Consider the following 15847-nt stretch of genomic DNA (forward strand, 5'->3'; position numbering starts at 1 on the left):
TGTAGCCAGTGGTGTTCCCCAAGGATCAATACTGGGTCCAGTCTTATTCAACTTGTTTATCAATGACCTGGATGAACGGCTAGAGAACACCCTCAGCAAGTTTGCTGATGATACAAAGCTGTGGGAGTGGCTGATACACCTGAAGGCTGTGCTGCCATCCAGCAGGACCCTGACAGGCTGAAGAATTGGGTGGAGGAAAACCTAATGAGGTTCATTAAGGGCAAGTGTAGGGTACTGCACCTGGGGAGGAAGAACCCAACTACCAGTACAGGTTGGGGACTGACCTACTAGAGAGCAGTTCAGCTGAGAAGAACCTGGGAATATTGGTAGATGATAAGTTGACTATGAGCCAGCAGCCAACAGTATCCTGGAGCACATCTGGAGGAGTGTGGCCAGCACGTCAAGTGAGGTGATCCTCCTCATCTACTCAGCTCTAGTGAGGCCACATCTGGAGTACTGTGTCCACTTCTGGGCTCCTCAGTACAAGAAAGGCAAGGAGCTACTGGAAAGGGTCCAGCAGAGGGCCAAAAAAATGACCAGGGATCGGGAGCATCTCTCTTATGAGGAGAGATTGCAGGAGCTGGGCCTGTTTAGTCTGGAGAAGAGAAGACTGAGAGGGGATCTCATGAATGCATATAAATATCTCAAAAGTGGGTGCCAAGAGGATGGTGCCAGACTGTTTCCAATGGTGCCCAGAGACAGCATGAGGAGCAATGGCCAGAAATTAAACACAAGAGGTTCCACCTCAACCTGAGGAAGAAGTTCTTTACGTTGCGGGTGGCAGAGCACTGGAACGGGCTGCCCAGGGAGGTTGTGGAGTCTCCCTCTCTGGAGACATTCAAAACCCACCTGTACATGTTTCCTGGGTAACCTGCTCTAGGAGCCCTGCCTTGGCAGGGGGGTTGGACTAGATGATCTCCAGAGGACCCCTCCAACCCTAACGATTCTCTGATTCTGTACATTTTACTGGTGAAGCAAGCTGTAAACAGGAATGCAATTTTTCTATGGACAGCATGACTTTTGCAGATTTTACCTCTGACTAGAACATCAAGTTCCTATTTAAGTTACTGCATTTTCAGCCAAATTCTTCCTCTGTGTTTTCTAGGTTTATCTTCTGACACACATTTTGCTGTTATTCCTACCAAATATTCTAGGCAATAGTGGTGTTATCATCATAATAGTCCAAGAATATAAACAAGACCCAGTATATAAGTTTCTCTCCTTACATACTTTGTTTCAGTGTACAAAGAAATATAGTTTTTTCCCATCTGTTATTTAAAAAAGAAAAAAAAGATCACACTGATTATATTTTGAAAGTTAATGGTTTTAGTTGATCTAAGTCAGAACTCTTGGAGAGTAGCCACATCAAATGAGATCCTGGTAACTTGCCATGACTTCCCCATGTGCAGCTCCACATGCCTCCCATCTGGCTGTTGCTAGAGCTGTGCCAAAATCAACCAGTAACAATATAATATTGCTTGTGGCCCTTCATGGAAGAAATCTACATACATCTTGTATCAGGGTAGATAAAATGTTCTTCTTTAGCTCTCTGTAGTATTCCACCAACTATTGGTTAAACTTATTTATGTTAAAATGCTTAGGTAATGTACTTTATAATAAATACAATAAAGTGAATATTGTTTAATGGATAACCTAGACCTAATTTTCCTTGGCTGTTTCTCTAGCTTTTATTGTCAGCTTTACCTGGACTTAAAATATGTTCAGTGGGATGTACTGGATATTAGCTTGCCTTTTAAATTCAGTTTATAGCATTCTAAATGGCAACATGCTGATCTGGGAAAGCTTAGATTCTCAGTCCTTCTGGGCATTTCCAAAATCCCTTCACCCCTGCAACTTTTACTTTCTTTTGTTTTTTCTTGTTCCTTGCACTTTACTGTGCTTCCCAGGCCTTGATCTATATATGGATTCACAGAGTTGTTCTGTCTGCATGCTCAAGAGCAGGCCATTAACTGCATGAAAATGATCCAGAATAAGCAGGATGCTGAAAAGCTTCCCATATAGCTTCACAAGCAATTTGTAATGCTTTTGTCTCGTTAAGGACTTGTGAAATTTTAATATGTAGTATTGACAGAGCTAGTAAATCATACCTGCATCATGGAAAAATTTGGAGCCTCAAGACTTATTTATATAACAATTGTGGAAAGTTGTCTGGAAGTTCCCTCCATCTAAACCAAACTGTTAGACTGCTCCTATGTTTGCTTGTTGACTAATAGAAATACTTTCTTTCTGAACTTTTATCTTCTAATTCCTTACCCATTTGTATTCATATGCATTCTCTTCTTTTATATTTACATTGTAACCTGCCCAGAGGCAAACAGCAACAGAAGGAGGATGCTCTGCAATGGTAATTACTTCTGTTATCATGGATTTTCAGGAAAAGATCACCTGCAACCCAACTGCGCTTATAAAAGCTGGACTGTGATGCATCACAGAATGAGGATATCATTGGATATCACTGAATGAGGATATGTGTGCTGTATAGGATGGAACTAGATAAAGGCCATTTAGGATTTTATTCACTACCATTCCATTGGGAAGATTGAGAATATACTAAACCACTGACTCTACGCCTTTATTAGACTGGTGCCTGGGTCCACAGCCACCTGAAGAACTGCATCTGGCAAGACTAATGAAATGAGATCTCATGGCCAGGGAGTTCAGTCTTTCAACTCGTTCCCTTGCAAAACTGTGACTGACTTGGCACCTTAATATTGAGAGAAATGCTATGCTTTTTGGTCCTCAAACGTAAATTCCACTGCAATTAATGAAAACAAAATGAACCAGCACTGCTCTTTTTCAATGTCATTCGTAATGCAAACTCAGGAAGAACACAAACTTACAGCAAGAGATCACAATGGAGTTGCTTAACGGATTTGTTTCACTTTCCATATAAACTGCCGTATATTTTTTTTTCTGCACAGTGTTCTACAATTTCACGGAAAACATTTGTACTCACAAGGAGAAAAAAAAATAATCCTAAAAGCTATGGGATATTTTCTGTAGAGTGCACTATAGTAAGTGCTTGTGGGTGTGATTTAATGTGTTATAGCAAAATGATGCTTCTGTTAGCAGAAACTCATCAGCTTACTTTTATAATAGGTCTTCTATCTGTCTTTTGACTTTTCTATTAAAGTTTATCTACACTAATCAGGAGCATTATTTGGAGATACTAAGCAATAAAGTTAGATATGGTACACTGATGATTACACTGTTCAAAACTCCCTACAGCTGGGCATACTAACTTGGTGAATCTGATCCCCTCTGCGCTGCCTCTGTGAGCCGTATAGCCAGGACAAGACCTGCCAGCTCCACACTTTCTGCATGCCACAGTTTTTGGGCCCTTGTTTCACGCTCCTCTGGGGGGTTACTTGAACTCCTGCAACTGGAGCACTAAGCTGCTCTCTCATTCCAGGACTCCATTTGCCAGATGCAGCAGTTGAACCTGCCGCATGTGTAACCCTGAATACCAGGTAATAAAAACAAGAGGAAAGTGAAAAGTCCACATGCTACTTTATATACTAACTCTATTTATTTTAGATAAATAAGTACCTATGCACACACAGAGGCATGTGCATTAAAAACAGGGTTATTCGTACTTTCTCTGAAAAGCCTTCGGAGATATTGATCTTTCATATTCTAGCACAGCATAGCTCACAGGCTACACAATATCCTGCAGAAATCCCTTTCATTATCTCTAACTGCTTCATAATGTTCTATTCATAATTTGCCTTGACATTAAAGAAAAATGTTAATATTCTCAGTATCTCCTTTCCTTGCTTATGTTCCTCAGGAAGATCTGGCAGCCCACAGAAGCCACATGGCGGCTTGAACTTCACAACTGATTTGTCTAGCTGCTGCTAGAAAAAGGGATGATTTTGGTCCCTCCTAACTCAACCTGAAGGGCATGTACCTAGCCTTTTTTTTTTTTTTGCACTGGCACTGATTCTTGTCTGCTCTCCAGTGAACTCAACGCATGAGCTTATTGAGATAGCTTAAACTAAGTGGACTAAGGCTTGAAGAAAGAAGCAAGACCACCTTGAGGACTAAGGGACATGGAGCCAGCTGCAGTAACACAACCAGCAAGGCTGGGGACTCACCAGCCTGGGCACATCCCATAGTTACATGGTTGAGGCAAGGCAGCAGACCCAAAGATAGTCATCAGATTCAACCAAGAGCCCAGATTGCCAGACAAGTTCATGGCTGTGAAACAGGTCCAAGGTGAAGCCAGGATGCCAGCCTGCAGACCAGGACTAGGGCCAGTGATAGCAACCAGGGAGGCCCAAAGGGACAGGACAAGTCTAATATAAAACCAGAAAGCAAGGCTAGGACAACACACACCTAGAGCATAGTTCAGACAAAAACTGAGGCTCCAGGGCTGAGCTAAAATGGGCTCCTGTGCTCTTGGGCAGGAAGTGTGGAGTGGAGGCCACAAGTGAGGCTGATGAGAGCCATTAAGGCCCATCAGTGCGCGCTGAGCCCTACAATTACTCCTGATGGACTACCAAATTTCTCCTCAGCGTGACACCGGGTTAAACCAGGAAGCGCCCATCCCCACATTGCCTAGGTGGTAGCAGCAAGCAAAGGACTGGAAAAATATGTGAAAGCCCCAATACTAGAACTGTTAAAACATTCAAATACTTTTAAAAGAATCAAAAAATAGCGTTTGGCTACAGTACACCACGGGCCAAGAACGAGGCCAGACCTGGTGGATGCAGCAGTCTGTCCCTCAAAGCCTTGACGGGCTGTGAAAAGCAGAAAGAGAGAGAAAAAGGGCAATCCCTTGAACAATTTTTTTTGTTTGTTTTGTCCATCTGAACACTAGAACCCCAACAGTGCATGCCCTTGCCCCCCTTGGGACAAAAGTCCTTCAACGGGAGGACAGGGGCCTATGGCTAAACCCAAAAAGCGGTGGACACCACCGATCCCATCAGCAGAGGTGCTGGGATGGCTGGTCAAGGCTGAGCCACGCTTGTTTGCTACAGTTACACGGGCGCATGGCACACACATGGTGGCAATAGGTGAAAGGAGCTCAAGAGTTTCCTGTGAATACAGCTGAAGAGAATCAAGTTCTCAGGGGGGCTTGGCTGCCCAAGCCTGGTGCTGCTGGGTATTCCGTACCTTCCCCGGAAGGTGTTTCACTCACCGGCCCTCCTAGTGTATGGCGGTGCCAACAAGCACGTTGAGGACTATGACCTCCTGTATTTGCCCTTCAGGGACACTTTTTCTGGGGAGAGCTTTCAGCCCTTCAGCGGCAGGGCCTGCACGACGCGGTCCCCTCGTCATTGCCAGTACTCTCCTCACCCCACACAACCCCTCACCCCATCTTCTCTCAGGTTTTCAGCATTCAAATACTAACTTCAGCCGGCCACGCTTGCTCCCCGCTCCAGAGGCTGCCGCCGCTGGGCGACAACCCGCCCGCCCGCTCCACTCCGCACCGCCTCGCAGGGGCGAGGCCGCGAGATCGGCCGTCATCGAGGGCTGGGGTTGTCGCGCCCGCCCTCGCCGCCGCGCGCAGGGAGGGGCGGGTCAGCCATCTTGGGCTCGCCGGGCCGTGCCTGCGAGCGAGCGGGCGGGGGAGGGAGCGCCCGCCTTGCGGAAGTGTCCTCAGTCCCCGCCGCCGAGCCCCGCCGCCGCACGCCCAGGGCTGCCCGCCGTCCCCAGCACCGCCGCTACCGAGGAGCATGGCAGGGCGGCTTCCGGCCTGTGTGGTGGACTGCGGCACGGGGTGAGCGACGGCCGGGGCGGCCGCTGACAGCTCGGTGCCGCCCGGGGCGGGGCTGGGTGGGTTCTGCTGCTGCAGATGGCGGCGGGGGTCGCGCAGCCTGTGGCGGGGCCGAGCCAAGCCGGGCCGGGCAAACGCGACCGAGTCGCCGCGGTGCCGGTAGCGGCAGTGCCGGCCGAGTTGTAGGGAGCAGTCGGCTGCCTTCCCTTCCCCTCGCCTCTCCATCGGGCCCGCCGCGGCCGCCCGCGGGGAGGGGTGTCCCGGCGCGGCCCCCGTGCCCCGCCGTCAGTCCGCCCTCCCGGTAGTCGGCTCGCCCCGGGGCCGCACCGGTCGCTCCCCCCGCTAGCTCTCCAGGAGCCCTCGGGCCGGCTGGGGTGGCTTAGAGCAGCCACCTGCGGCTCCGCGGCGGGGGAGTGGGGGACCGTGTGCGGCTGTCGGGGCCGGGGGTGGCGAGCGGCGACCGCAGTCGTACGGGTGCCGTGAGCGGCTGCCTGCGAGCGCCCGGAACGCCTCGCTTAGGGGAGTCACCGCTCGGTCGGGTGCCGTCTGCAGGGCTCTTATGTATTGATTTATTATTCGTAATATGTGGATAATGTCATTTATTCTGTGGTACTTCTCTCTGTGGAAGAAAAAAAACCCCTCCCCCTCCACCGAGCAAGCGCATAGGAACTTCCTTAGTTTTGTCAAAGCCTCTTCCTGCTTTCGGGCTTTTATACCTTATAAGGCAGTTTTGAGTGTCAAACCTGAACCAAATCCGTTTCAGAAATTCTTCTTTTTCTTTAGCAGCTACCAGATGAAGAGGAGAATGTGGTGCCAGTGATATATAGCAGAAAAAGTGATTCGGGAGAAGGCCCTTGGGATTCAGGCTCCCTTTTCTGCTGTGGCATGGCTCCTAGAGTCTTTGGGCTGGGGAGCAAGCCCTTAGAGGTGTCTGTAAGGAAGCCGACCTGGAAGGGTTACATGGTACCACTTGCAGGAGCGCACTCAGGAAGTGAAAACCGCACTGTGACCTGCTGCCTGCGGTGTGATTTTAAAGCTGAAACGTTTCATTTTAGGAGTTTTGCATCAGTTTTTCATTGGCAAGGAAAGTACCGGTATATTTTCAAGGTTCTTCCTCTTTAGCCACCACTGATGGCATACTGATTCTTTAACTCGTTTTTTTTGTTTCACTTCTCATCCATCCTGCTAAAAATAATCAATATAACAGATATTTAAAAATAATCAATAACAGATATTTACAATACTCTTCTGGAATAGCCTGTTCTTTTGAAATCCAGCTACTTGTTTTTTGAAAGCATATGCTCACCTTCTTTTCCAGAGAATCTGTTTGATGTAGGACATTAATAAATTGGTGTGTGAGAATAGCAGGTATATATGTGTCTGTAATGTCTGCATGTTTAACAGCTGCATGAAGAAGTCATACCTGTAGTTAGAGCAAGACCTAAAACCTTGAATTTTGTGGGATGAAGGAAGGTAGCACAACAGGAATTAGAGTGTGTAGCTGAGTGTAATGGAAGTATATGCAAGTTTAACATGATGTGTGTATGCACTGTTTATCTTTCAGAACAAAAGATCTGTAATGTACTCTGCCACATGCCACTAGAGGCTTTTTCCCATCCCACATGTTTGTGCATTGCAGGTACTCCCATTAAAGTCAGTAATTATGTCTTTATAGGCTTGCAAAGTACAGGTTGTGACCACTGGAGTGGAGAGATTCACTTAGAGCTTTCAGTGATGCCAAGAAGGAACAGCATGCTAGCATACAGCTGCATCAGGAATGACTTTGTCTTTTTAATGTGAGGGGTATACTGAGGGACAGTGTTAAAACAAATGTTCCCAGGGAAGATCTGCAAGTATTACATTAATCAACTTCAGCGCAGGGGGCATAGTCTGTAACATTCTTTGTTACATTACTTTGTAATTTTACGTTAGTTTGTAATCATTCATAATATGATGTCAACCAAGTCTTGCTTCTGTTTTCTTTATTTCCTCCCAGTCTTCAAAGGTCTCACTAAGATACTCTGTTATTGTGCACCTCTGTCTCTCTTTCTATATATATATGTACTTAATGCAACCCAACCTATTCTGCTCTTCAGGCTTTTCTTTTCTGATGCACTTCATAGTCAGAAGTTTTTCTTCCCTGAAGTACTGCTTCAGGAAACTGGGGGCAAAGATTTTTGGTGTTGGAAGAATTACAGTGTTGAAATTCATTGATTTCAGTAGACAAATATATAAAGTGGTGAGCTTAAAAAGGAAAAATATAATAATTGAGATGAATAAGGAGCAGGTGGGTAGTAGTGCAGTGGGATGTGATAGTATAATCATGCTCATAGCTTGCTTTATTTTAATTGGTGAAGCCCACCCAGCCCATCTCATTTTGTGTGTATTTGCGTGAGAACATGACACATAAAATTTATCAGCCTTGTGCTCTGTGCAGATTAGTTGAGGTCTCACCTAGGGTACTGTCTTGTCCACTAAAAGGAAAGAAAGCAGGCAAATTAAAGATGGCCCCTGAAAACAGAAAAGAAAGAGGTTTCAAAATTACAGCCAAACCAGAAAGGTTAAAAGGAACTGCCTTGTTTAGAACAAGCAGGGTTTTGAAAGTGCACAGATTTTCCAATAAGTAGGCTTTTTCTAGAGGGAGAGGATGATAATTTACAGTCCAAGTAGAATTTACCTTAATCAGCAAAAGGGCAAACATAGGAGAGGTGTTAAGGGTGTCTTCCTACATGTCTTGTGCCTGTAGCCACAGGTTCAGTTTGTTGATCTGTGTGGTATGCAGTGTGTTTGTTTGGTTGGTTTTTTTTGTGTGTGTGTGTGTATGTGTAAATTTTTGCTAGCTAAGTCCAAGGAGAAGGCGATGGATGAGAAAGGTGGCAGAATTGTGCTTTCCAGCATTAGCCTGCTCAGATTAGACAAATTGTAAGAACCCCTTTCAAAGCATAGAGACGAAAGCACAGAAAAGGTTGGGGAGATGATGTAATTCTTGTTGTTGGATGTTTTAGCAGATTAGTTAAACTTTTTAGGGATCATCCAAGTACGTGTCTTATAGCTGGTACAGGCAAATGGGTGAAATCAGTGACATGGCAATCAAATTATGGGTACAGCGAAAATTCGTCTAGTGTTATATTCATTATCTTGAAATTTGCATTCTTTGCTTAAGCAAACCTGATATCTAGAAAATAAGGTAATTGATACCTAGTAAAAGCAGGTAAATACTTAATTGCTGTTTTAAAAAGCTACTTGCCTGAAGCAGTGTCCTCTTAATTATACATAAAAGGCATGGAAATGAAAAATCGGAAGAGTGAAGTTAGTTAACACAGTTGTTTAAAAACAGGGTTATTTCTTTGTATAACTAATAGCATTGCCTCATTTAGTTTTAAAGATAAACTTTTTGTTGGGAAACCTATAAAACAACATTGTGGACCTTATTGTCAGGAAATACTCATCTATGTCAATACTGAATTTGATTTCACTCTGCTGCTCTAAGTCCTGTTCTTTCCATAAAACATGGGCACTGTGTCCCTCAACAATGAGGTATGAAGTAGCACCTGTGGGCTGTTCTCTTCACATCCTCCAAATAATGGTAGATTTTCATGATGTTCGCTAACTTGATATGAATGCAGTGGAGGAGGCTCACTTCGGACTGTGGCATGTCTAAGGATTACATGCATTTAAAAATAAAAGAAAAATAACATGGAATTACTTCCATAAAGTGTATGAACAACACAGCAAAGGGAAAGAAAAGGCTTTTAGTAATATTTTATAATCTCAGTAGGCTGCGTTGTTTTGCTCTGTGCCTTTTGGGTATTTGAATAGTTCTTTGCTGCCTGTTCTACATGCAAACACAGCACAGCCTTCAAGTCACAATTAAAAGCTCTTCCTACGCCACTTCAGAATTTTGCTTGATTAGGTTGACAAGTAGCAATGAAAGTGATTTAAAGAAAATTACTTGTATTTTCTATACCTGTACTTTCTGTTTTCTATAGGCTTGTGTGCCTTTTCTCTGTGGCTGTCAGGTGGATCCATTAAACGCTTGGTGACCATTAAATAATTGGTGATTATTTTCTCTAATGTACCCAAGACTCTCCTGTTGATAGGGTCATATGTGTTGATTAGCCTTCTCTTGAGTAAATTGGTCATGTGATTGTGTGGGGGAAAAAAATAATCTGTTGTCTCACGTCTTGCCTTCTTACATCTCCACTCGTATTCCAAGCTAGGCCCCTTTTTCCACTTCCCTTACACAGGTTACAAAAATGGGTGTGCTTGTGGGTTTGTGGTTTTTTGGGGTTTTTTTGGTGGGTTTTGGGGGTTTTTTTGTGTTTGTGGGTTTGGTGTGTGTGTGGTTTTTTTTTTGTTTGTTTGTTGTTTTTTTTTTCTTTTGTTGTTGTTGTCTTTTCTCTTTCCTGAATACTAGGAGAGAATTAAAGGTTTCAGGGTTGACTGGAGAGAGACTTGCTGTTCATGATGGGAGTACAGGAGTCTCTCAACAACTCAAGGCAGTCTGGGTTTGCTCTGAGCTGAGAGTCTGGAAAATTGAGGTGGCTCAGGATTTCCAAGCTTTCTCATCGTGAAGTTGCAAGCTGTTCTTTGGAATGAGTCACTTATATCTCTGAGAGTTTCTTGGCTGTTCAATTTCTTTAACCAGTTTTGCTGTGAATGAAGGACAAACTTGGGTACGTGAAACCTCAGAGAAGCTGAAGTTGGCTGATGCTGATGTGCACAGTGAAGCAGGCTTTCTGTTGGGGATCTTCTCTACAAACCCTATTTCTCTAGTTAATCTTCATGCAACACCTGTATAGCTTTATGCTCCTAAGTAAAGGAAAGTATATATGGGTTGGGTGTCATCTGATGTGAGAAGTTATAACAGGATTACACTGGTCTATTTCTCTTCTGGGTTTTGACCTGGTAGTGTGAATGAGTACAAGATCTATGAAAAGCTAATAATCTTCAATAGACAGCAGAGATATATGAGAAGAGAAATCCAGTGCTATAAAAATAAGGTGAGAAATAACAGCCTGTATTTTGTTTGCTCTGTAAATTTTGTTATCTTATACTGAACCTTGAAATGATTTTTCTTTCCTAATGTTCCAGACCTGGGTTATTTTCACAGGTTTTCAGATCATCACTTCTATTCAGTATAAATATTTCAGCACTGTGGTGTTCTTGCAGCTTATATTTCAACTGGACATCTTGTCATTATCTTTTGTGGGTTCCAGTCTTTGTGAAAATGTTCTCTTTTGGGATGAATTTTCTCTATGTTTTGTCGTTCCAGAAGTAATTTTTCTTATGGAAAGCATGAATAAAATAATTCCTTAATGGAATATGGGAAAAGTACTCTTCCAGAATTTTAAGAGGATCTTTTGCTTGCCAGTAGCTGAAGTGGTTGGGAAGGGAGGGGAAAAGGCTTCATCCTTAACATGGAAAAAGGAGTCGTGCTAGATTAGGGATTGTGGTTTAATAATTCTTTTTTTTAATTTTTAATAATTGCAAAGAGATTCTGAAGACCAATGATCACCTGTGGTGTCTTTTAAATTATTCAAATACACCACAGTCCATGTTACAACACTAAATGCACAGAGCATAATTAGAAATAACAGGAATTCAGATGGAAATATATATATATTCCTATACACACACATATATGTATTTTAATCCCATTAGAGGAATCAGTTTATATCTTATTTGATTGTGTGTCAGAAGTCATCCGAGATGCATGGCACCTTCCAGTCCTGTTCCTCAGAAAACTTCTGTTTCTGCTTTTCTTTTCCTGTGTCCCACTGATACTGGAGATAGATGTACTTATACATATATATAAATAAAAGGGGTTGTGGATGGTGGTGTTTCTGAGTAGAGGACAAACCCACTTGTGTCCATGGGCTGAATTTGTAAAGTTAATGATAAATTATTTATGTTCTCTAGACAACAGAGCTCCGAGTCATGCATGCAAGGAAGCTTTCTTGCTGCTGAGACCAGAGTACAGCCCTTGTTGCGAGGAAAGATTTGAGGCAGGGTGCGGTTGTAGGTGTGTGTGGACGGGACAGGGCAGGTTTCCTTCTTGTTTCTTGGTTTAGTACTCAGCTTGAGTGTTCTGCCCAGAAAGTTTGTTGATTGCATGAGTCTGATGGTCTTTTTCTTGTCTAAATTAGTTGAAAATACTGTTTCTAGGAGTTCAGAAGAATATTGTGCAAGTTCCTGACTAGTAGCCATCCTCCTTTTATAGGCATATATAAGAAGCGTTGCAGTTGGTCTTTTAGTTCATGCAATTTATAAGTTTCAAAATAATGTTTCAACATTGTTTCATCATTGCAGACTTTCTTTGGGAAATGCAAGAAGGCTTTGACAATTTCAATCAAACTTTCATTTAATTTTGGACAAACATTCTTCATTTAAAGACTTTTAAGGAGAAAATGTTAAATTCAAAGGTAAAATAACTAAAAACATAGTTTGTCCCCAGTGAAATTCACAAGTTCTTTTCTGCTCTGCATAAGAAAAGGAATCTCTGTTGCTTTAATTTTTAATTTTTGGTTTGTTTGAGTCACTGAGCTCAACTATATTTAGGTGTATCAACCTAACAAAAATCATCCTTGGGTAGATGATTAAAAATACCAATTTGATTGCAAACTCATTAGTGCCCATAGTGGGGTTATTTTAACCATCAAAACGAAGCAGCTGTCCTTTCCGAGTGCTAGTGCTGATATTCTTTTTTTTTTTTTTTTTTCCTTTAATCAGTTGTATTATATTCAAAGTTGAACAAGTCATCATTTCATCCACTGACAGTGTAGGGTATAACATTATTCACTTTTTTCCTTTTTGTTCTGATCATGAGTTTGCATTTTTAAAACTAGACATGGAAAAAACTCTAGATAAATTTAGATACTTTTTTTTCTTGTTCTGGGATTTCCTTTTTCTCTTTATTACTCTCTTGTGGTCATTGCAAGTGTTTGCAGCTGTGCACAGGATGTGTTTTGGCATGCTCAGTCTGTAGAGAGCAAGATGCAGACAAGAGGTTGTCTGTTGATATTTATTTTGATTGTGCTGCTATCAGTGAATGAATCAAAATTTTAATTCTTCAGTTGATGCAGTATCTTTTATCTATTTTTGCAGTATTAGCATTTTATTTATCATGACTTGTCTTAGATTCATCCTGCTGGTTTATCATCTGCAAGAGCTTTCACAATATGACTGCTTGCATATTTGCAGTCAGACTTCAGAATCTCTGTGATCTTATTAAATGAGACCTGCTTTTTATTTTAAATAAAACTTGATGGTTTGTTTTTTCCCACAGCTTAGTGGGACATGTTTTTTTTTTCTACAAGACAACTGTTTCTAACTGGAAGCTGTTTTTTATTAGAAACATGGTGAAACATAATATGTAAACTGGTGTTTTAATGAAAGCCTGTTCCTGATGGAAAACATTTGGTTACCTACTGAGATGCTGAAGTGGTAACTGGTGTATTGGGCAGATAGGAAGTGTGCTGGGACAGCCTGTGCGGTGACTGTGTGCTACTTCTCTCCTGTTCGTGCTCCAACTCTCCATTCGGTTTCATCTTGCCCTCTGCTCAGATTGACGTGATTGGGGCGATAGCATAGTAGCCGTTGGCTCAAAGCTGGAGCTCTCAAGTGCTGAAATTGTGCAAATAACAAGCACAAATGCTCAACAATTTTTTTAATTTTTTTAAATGTGGATTCACAGTTTTAGCCACTGTATTGCATTTGTTTCGAGAAACTTCCAAGTCAGGTTTATATCAGCTATGGCTCTTGACTTAGATTTTACCTATTTAATTTCTTCAAGTGCAAGATTTTGTTTACTTGGAAATTAGGTATTTTTTGGTTCAATTGATCCCTCCTTGTTTTATCTGTTGAAAAATGTGTATGTTTAATCTCTTGGTTGGTTTGGTTTTTTCTTCCTTGCTGATAAATGTCTGTGCAATGTTCAGCTTATTTTGGGCAAATGATATAGAAAGTTGCCAAATTACTCTCTCCCTCATAATAAGTAATTTATGCTATTAAGTAATTAGTTATGCAGACTCCCAATCTCTTGGGGCATTCTTTCCTCATCATTTTGAAATATCCCATGAAGTAGTGTGGAAAGTGCTCAGAAAACTTACATTAAAATTAAATAAAAAGATATTAAAATCCCTGTAGCTGTATAGGTTAGTATTGTGTTCTTGTGGTGTAACACAGAGGCACTGTTAAGACACTTATTAGAATGAGTTAGCCTAGAAGTCTCAAAGGAAGCACTAAGTAAAAAGAGAGCATTCTGCTTTTGCCAACACAAACTACTTTTCATTATACAAAGATAATATCCAAAGCCATTTGCTCCTCTTACTTTGAGGAAAATGTAGTGAAAGGAAAGCTAACTTTATTTTCTGTGTTAAAGTACATGTCAGCATTAAATATTTGAAATGGATTTTACAAACATAAAATTGACTAGGATTAAAAATTGAGATGGCAGTATCATCAGAATTCCTGAACTTGTGTTTTGTTAGTCTTAAACTCTTAAATATGGGCTGATTTTTTTTTTTTTTTTACACTTTCCGTGATTCAATCATAAACTAGAGTTTTTTGGTAATAAATGCATTATTATAATCCTCCTGTTTGTTTTCAGAAGAAGAGAACCTTTCTACAGTCAAGTTACCAATGCTGCTGCGTTTTGCCTTTTTTTTTTTTTTTTTTTTAATTTTAATGCTAGTAAACATAGAGCAAAAATTTAAAAGTTGATTCTCTTCTACTCCATCCAGATGTTAGTAAAATCAGAAGTTGTGGTGGCTTCCTCTGTTCTCCAGACTGATGTAAAAACTGTCACCTGGAGACTCTTATTACAAAGCATGTGAATTTATTCTGAATGCTGTGTAGCACAGGCTGCTTTTGCCTCTGTGTCTCCTTCTTAGTCACGCACCTGGAGGGTTCTGGTCTGGCTGTTTGTGGCTATGTCTTTGTAGTTTCTGCTACCCATTTTAGCTAGATTTTACTAGCAAGCATTACAGTCATGTCTATGGTTTGAATTGTAGAGGTAGCAGCTGATAAACAGCAGCTATGGATAAATAGACAAAAATATAGATACTTTAAGGTAAGTTAACATTTTTTAGAGGTTTTTTTTCCTATTTAGGAAATAAATGTTTGTTAGAAGCATTTATCTTTCAGGCTGCTTTTGAGCTCACTTTTTAAATTGCAGACCACTTCAATCTGCTTATGATTTGCTTTACTGTGACAGTTACAGTATGCGGCAAAGTAGTACTTGGCAAGGTGAAAGCTCTCGTTCAAGTGGACTGATAGTTTTCAGGGGAAATAGTTTCAGATACATAGTAATTCAATTAATGCCAAGGCCAAGGTTGTAGACTGTCAGATTTGTAATGTCTCTGATGTCTAGGGATCCCATATGTCACTGAAATATTCCCTTTTACCAGCCCTTTATGTGTCTTGTCTACAGTTTAACAAGATTCTTCATCGGAAAGCACTTCTAATCTTGTGTGTTTTTCCATTTATAGAGCTAATTCTTTGGCTTTCACTATTGATTACTTAAGAACATTTTTGATCAACAGGTGTTGACAGAAGTGGTTGCTATTTAAAAATGCAAACTGGTTGTGTAATATATGGTAATATATGTATATTGGCTAAAGGTATAAAATATGTAAAGCATGACTCATTTCAAAGTCTTTTGCTGTCTTGTGTTTTATCAAGGACATTTGAAAAGAGAAAGTAAACTAATATATTAATACAAGTCCTATTTTCCTAATATAATGTCTTCCTTCAGGGACTTCTAATCTACTGTTGCTTAACCAATTCACCCCTGATGCTAGAGCTGGGACCTTTTTTTAAAGGGGCAAGGTGGCCTTCCTTTTTCACCATCATTTCTTTACTACTTCTCTTTATGGGGATTTGAAAAGTAAACACTCCCTAGGCTTTTCAGTCTTATCTAGTGTAAAAGAAGGATGATAAAAGCAACAAATAAAAGCATAAAGGTTTGTTCAGGGTTTTCAGTCAAGTGAGGCTCTATGTGTGAAGACTAGGGGGTCATCCATGTTTGAGAAGTTTCCCACTTTTTAATGCAGCTTTGTTATCAAAAGACAGTAAAAAAACACTGGGTCTGTCTTATAAATT

At 41.5% G+C, this 15847-nt stretch overlaps 1 protein-coding gene across 2 annotated transcripts in view; it reads left to right on the top strand.

The window, feature by feature from the left end:
• Positions 1–5517: 5517 nt before the first annotated feature.
• The window catches only part of ACTR3 (actin related protein 3), a 32370-nt gene continuing 22040 nt past the window's right edge, over positions 5518–15847 (top strand). Inside the window, exon 1 of one of the 2 annotated variants that reach the window (XM_030486289.2) lies at positions 5518–5746. In XM_030486289.2, coding sequence (XP_030342149.1) covers positions 5703–5746 — 44 coding nt within the window. In that variant the 5' untranslated portion in view covers positions 5518–5702. Of the gene's footprint in view, positions 5747–6973; positions 7383–15847 lie in introns of those variants that run through there. The other variant, XM_030486290.2, reaches the window with a different exon arrangement.

Source organism: Strigops habroptila, chromosome 5, assembly GCF_004027225.2.
Source record: "Strigops habroptila isolate Jane chromosome 5, bStrHab1.2.pri, whole genome shotgun sequence".
NCBI lineage: Eukaryota > Metazoa > Chordata > Aves > Psittaciformes > Psittacidae > Strigops > Strigops habroptila.